General features: G+C 52.5%; 1 protein-coding gene across 1 annotated transcript; it reads right to left on the reverse strand.

Moving 5' to 3' along the window:
• Positions 1-2,046: 2,046 nt before the first annotated feature.
• On the reverse strand, positions 2,047-3,222 carry LOC138848216 (paired-like homeodomain transcription factor LEUTX). The gene is made up of 2 exons (XM_070067818.1): positions 3,127-3,222; positions 2,047-2,340 (listed from the first exon to the last, which is right to left on the reverse strand). Exons 1-2 carry the CDS (start codon positions 3,220-3,222, stop codon positions 2,047-2,049), a joined length of 390 nt encoding a protein of 129 aa, XP_069923919.1.
• Positions 3,223-4,804: the final 1,582 nt, after the last annotated feature.

Here is a 4,804-nt window from a genome sequence, read left to right on the forward strand (position 1 = left end):
CAAACAGAAGGCCAGCAGCTCAGGGGCTTGGACATTTTTTGTTCTTCACCCTGCTCGGGGATTTGACTTGCAGTTCAGGACAGATGGAATCTCATTTTGGTGTTTCTGGACAAAAGCCATGGATTACGTGAGATTTGTGTGATGGAGTCTTTATTCTTCTGGTGAGAGCAACACCTACAGAAAGGGCAGCAGGGCCCTGGGCATCTTGTTGCAAGATGTCAGACAGCTGCTACTCAGTGTCTTGAGGTATCAAAGCTAAGGACCACAGAAAACTGAAGTTTCATCATTATCCTATATAGGCATTTGCTTAGTCTTTACAGAGGTATCTAATAGGATAAATTACTTTCTTGTGGAAACACACAGTTGGTATATTATATTTTTTGTTTGTTGGCTTTCTGTCAGGAAAATTTCTGAGTAAAATCAACCCATTCACTAAACATGGGAAAATACTAAATGAGACAGAAATGTACTTTGTATTCATGTCCCCTAATACATGACAGCTCTTAGGATGGTCAGCTTGGTGCACTGTAACTTATGCATTATATTCAGCATATGAGCGGTCTCTACAGGGAAACATGATCACAGGCATGTGGATGACCACACAGGTGTGTGCGTATGGTAGAGAGCATGAAGCTCTGGTTGAGGGGTGAACAAGAGACCCACATTGGAATTGCTGGCATTGGTTTCCGACCCCCAAGTGCCCACAAGCACCAGGGCCTCAAACTCTGTCCAAGGACAGGGACCCAAGTACTGAGCATCAGCACTGCCTGCCAGGGTTTGCCTTAGGCAGCAGCCAGGACTCCAACCCAGGCACTCAGATGGGGAATGCAGGCCCCCTAAGCCATTTCTGAGGCACTGAGCCAAAGGCCTCCCCAGAAACTTGATTTTACAAATAGTAATATTAATACTAATAACAGACACTACGTTGGAGAGGAGTTTTAGGTTTTCAGGAAATCGAGCAGGTGCACAGTTCTCACACAGCCCTCCCTTGTGGGTCAACAGCTTCCTCTGTCATGATCTCATGTATGTGTGATATCAGAAGAATAGAAACGTGGGCTTATCCTCCAAAGTCCAGGGTCAGCTTCAGGTCCAGGCTTTGTGCCATGCGCTTGTGATGAGGCAGAATACCAGGTATAAAACATGACAGCATCATACAGAACAGCTGCCCTGCCCTGGCAGTTGACTAGGAGAGGTTGACGGCATGCAGAAATGCTACCCTAAAGCCCAGCTCCGGGGCATTGGAGCAAGGAACAAGGCAAGGGGGCCAGTGTTGCCTTCTCCTCTGCAGGTCCTAGGATTCTCACCCAAGAGGTGCCATCCTGGGCTGGCACTGTGGTGCAGCGGGTAAAGCCGCCATCCCACATGGGCACCACTTTGTGTCCCGGCCACTGCAGTTCCGATCCAGCTCCCTGCAAATGGCCTGGGAATGCAGCAGAGGATGTCCCAAGTACATAGGCCTTGGATACCCATGTGGAAGTCCTCAAAGAAGGCAGCCTCTTCCTGCCAGCCTCACGGGGACTGCGAAGCACAGCCCGCATTGGCCGTTGCCCTGAGCAGCCAGCGCAGTGGTGACCACAGCAAGTGAGTGTGCGGCACAGAGGGCACGGGGCTCAGGACATACCTTGATCACATATGCGTTGTCTACGATGGCACCCCCTGGCGCTCCACGGTGGTGGCGACCCCGGACTCTCTGGTGGTGGCTGGGGGCCAAGGCCTCGGAGAGGTCACCAGGCCTGCCTGACTGCCCTCAGGAACCCCATAAATCGTCTTCTTTAGCACTTCTCAAGTACCTAAGTTAACCGTTACAAAAGGTCCACACACTGCAGAAAACCAACCTCCAGACTGTGATGCCTCGGACCAGCCCGGAGATCCCCCAAACTCCCAGCACTGTTTGCTTTTGTAAAGAACAAGGCAGAGGAGTGGTCCCTCCAGTGCTGTCTCCAGGTCGCCAGTAGGGGCTCCTTCACTGCTTCATTCTTTTTTCTTCTTTCTTCTTTCTATGACTGGAAAAATTAGGCCCTTGAAGTCTGGCGGTTCAGATATCTGCTAGTCGTCAGGCTCATCGTCATCGAACAAGTGGTACATCTGCACGAGTTCCACGACGTCATGGGGTAGTGAAGCCCAGGGTGTAGAGGAGTCCAGATGGATGTTGTGCAGATCGGCAGGCAGCGGGTCCTCGGCAGCCTCGGGGCCATGCGCCTGGGAGCTCCTAGGGTCGTGATCTTCCTGCGAAGATGTGCTGAGCTCTGAGCCTGGCGGTGGTGGCAACTCCCTGGGGTGGCACTGCTGACCAATTCGCTGTTGTTTCCTTTTCTTGGCACACTGGTTTTTAAACCAAGTCTGGGGAGGAAGGGAGGGAACAGGTTACTCTAGGGGCAAGGACCCCAAGGAGACCCCATGGGCCTCAGAAGCTCGGGGCCCTTGTGGGGTGGGCACGCTGGGCTCAAGCCTCTTTCTCAAACGCTGTGCTGGCCCGGGAGGGAGCCGCTGGCATCAGGTAAAGGGGAGGGGGCCGGGCAGCCTCTGCCCTGCTCCCAAGCGATCCTCCACTGCAGACCTAGAACTTTGCGCGCTAGGCTTTGCACCACAAAGGCTCACGTTCTGGGAGCTCGATCTCCCAGGACACAGTACTGAGAGGTGCGGAGACCCTCGGAGGGGAGGCCTGGTGGGGTCATTCGCCCATGGGGTCGATGCCGCCTCGAACTCTTTCAAATAAATAATAAATAAATCTTAAAAAGAAATTCTGTCTCATTGCGTCTCATCCAATACATTTAAAGAAATACACTTTGGAAATGCGCTGCCCCCACAAACGTGTTTGCTCCGTCTGCGGGGGCGGCTCTGGGCTGGCTCCCGCGGGCTGGGTGGAGCCATCCACCAGGCGGGGTCCTCCCTGCCAGCTCAGACTGGAACTCTTCTGCCCCAAGGTAGCCGCGAGCGCCAGGGGCAGTCTATCTTGTCAAGCGCCCACCCGCAGGGACTTCGGGACCAGCCCCCTGGCAGCCTCTGCCTGCCAGCCTCGCAGGGACTGCGAAGCGCGTGCATTGGCGACTGCCCTGAGCGGCCAGCACAGCGGTGACCGTATGCGAGTGAGTGCGTGGCACGGAGGGCGCAGGGCTCGGGACGTACCTTGATCACGCACTCATCCAAACATAGCTTTGACGCTAACTCTTGTATCTTCTCCCAGTCAGGACAGGGGGTCGTTTCGAAAACAGCTTTCAACATCCCCAACTGGTCGGGGGTAAAGTCTGTGCGGCTGCGGCGAGCACACCTGGGCGCTGCAGAGGGAACAGGAACAAAGGGCTTTGGTTTGCTTTCAGAAAGAATCCATTGGCCATCCTGATGCCGGCTTTGGCTCCAGCAGCCACTGCATGCATTTGGGGAGCGACCTGGTAGACAGCAGTGCTCTCGGGGTCTCTCCTCTTTGCCTGGGTCTCCCAAAGGAATTTTAGAAAATGCACCGTGGAAGGCAGAGCCTGATCTCATGGTCATGCATTTTCGACGTGAGCTTGAGCTTCACGAGGGAAAGATGTCCTGCTGCCACACACACACACACACACACAGACACATACATACATAAATACAAACCCCCACACACAGAAAGACACAGACACAGAAACTCACATACACGGAAACACACACACACATACAAACTCATACATACACACCCACACACCCACGACATACATAGATACATAAGAACTCAACACTAAAACAAAGACACATACACACACAGAAACATACACACATATACATACACACATAAGCATACATATATACAAACCCACACACACACATGCATACATACATAAATGCACATACATGCATAAATACACACCTACACACTCACACCCACAACCACACCCACACCCACACACTGTGAAGGCAAGTGCCAAGCTCGCAGTTTTCTCCCAGCTCATAAGAAAGAGAGAGAGAGACAAACAGAGAGAAAAACTGCGTAGGGCTTTGGAGGAAGCCCTCAGCCATGGAGGGGTTGGAAAGAGACGGAGAAAGAGCCACAAGCAGAGGAGAAGGAGGAGGCAAGAAGCACATGTGGGTGGTTAGAATGCAGCCACTGGGGCCAGCCCCTGGGAGGCCTTGCAATGCTGGGTTCCTATCCCAGAGTCCCACTTGGAGTCCCGGCTGCTCCACTTCCCACCCGGCTCCCTACAAATGCACCTGGGAAAGCAGTAGAAGATGGCCCATGTACTCAGCCCCCCACACCCACCTGGGAGACCCAGATGGAGCTCCTGGTTCCTGGCTCCTAGCTTTGGATTGCACCAGCCCTTGGCCACTGCAGCTACAAATGCAAAGTAATTTTTTTCATTTTAAGAAGGTGCCTGGTATTGTGGAAGAGTGGGTAAAAACACACCAAGGAAACACTGGTGACCCATATGGACACTGGGGCAAGGCCCAGCTGCCCCACTGCCTATGCATCTCCCTGCTCATGTGTCTAGCAAAGCAGCAGACAACAGCCAAAAGATAGGAACCATGCACCCATGTGGGAGAGCTTATTTTTGTAATAAAACTTGCATTCAAGGATATACTTTCTTTTTAAAAAAAAAAAAAAACGAAGGTCTATTCATTTATTTGATGGTCAGTGTTACACAGAGAAAGAAGGAGAGGCACAGAGAGAGAGAGAACAAGAGAGAGAGAGAGAGTGTTCCATCCACTGCTTCACTCCCCAACTGGACACAATGACTTGAGGTGTGTCAATCCAAAGGCAGGAGCCAGGAGCTTCTTCCTGGTCTCCCATGCGGATGCAGGGGCCCATCTTTTCCTGCTTTCCCAGGCCATTCCAGAGAGC

The sequence above is a fragment of the Oryctolagus cuniculus genome, unplaced genomic scaffold, assembly GCF_964237555.1.
Source record: "Oryctolagus cuniculus unplaced genomic scaffold, mOryCun1.1 SCAFFOLD_200, whole genome shotgun sequence".
In the NCBI taxonomy this organism is placed as follows: domain Eukaryota; kingdom Metazoa; phylum Chordata; class Mammalia; order Lagomorpha; family Leporidae; genus Oryctolagus; species Oryctolagus cuniculus.

Coding starts and splice junctions, on each gene's coding strand:
- LOC138848216 (XM_070067818.1), bottom strand. CDS start 3,222: ATGTTGAAAGCTGTTTTCGAAACGACCCCCTGTCCTGACTGGGAGAAG. Junction 2,341..3,126: donor TGGATGAGTGCGTGATCAAG/GTACGTCCCGAG, acceptor CTTCCTCCCCAG/ACTTGGTTTAAAAACCAGTG.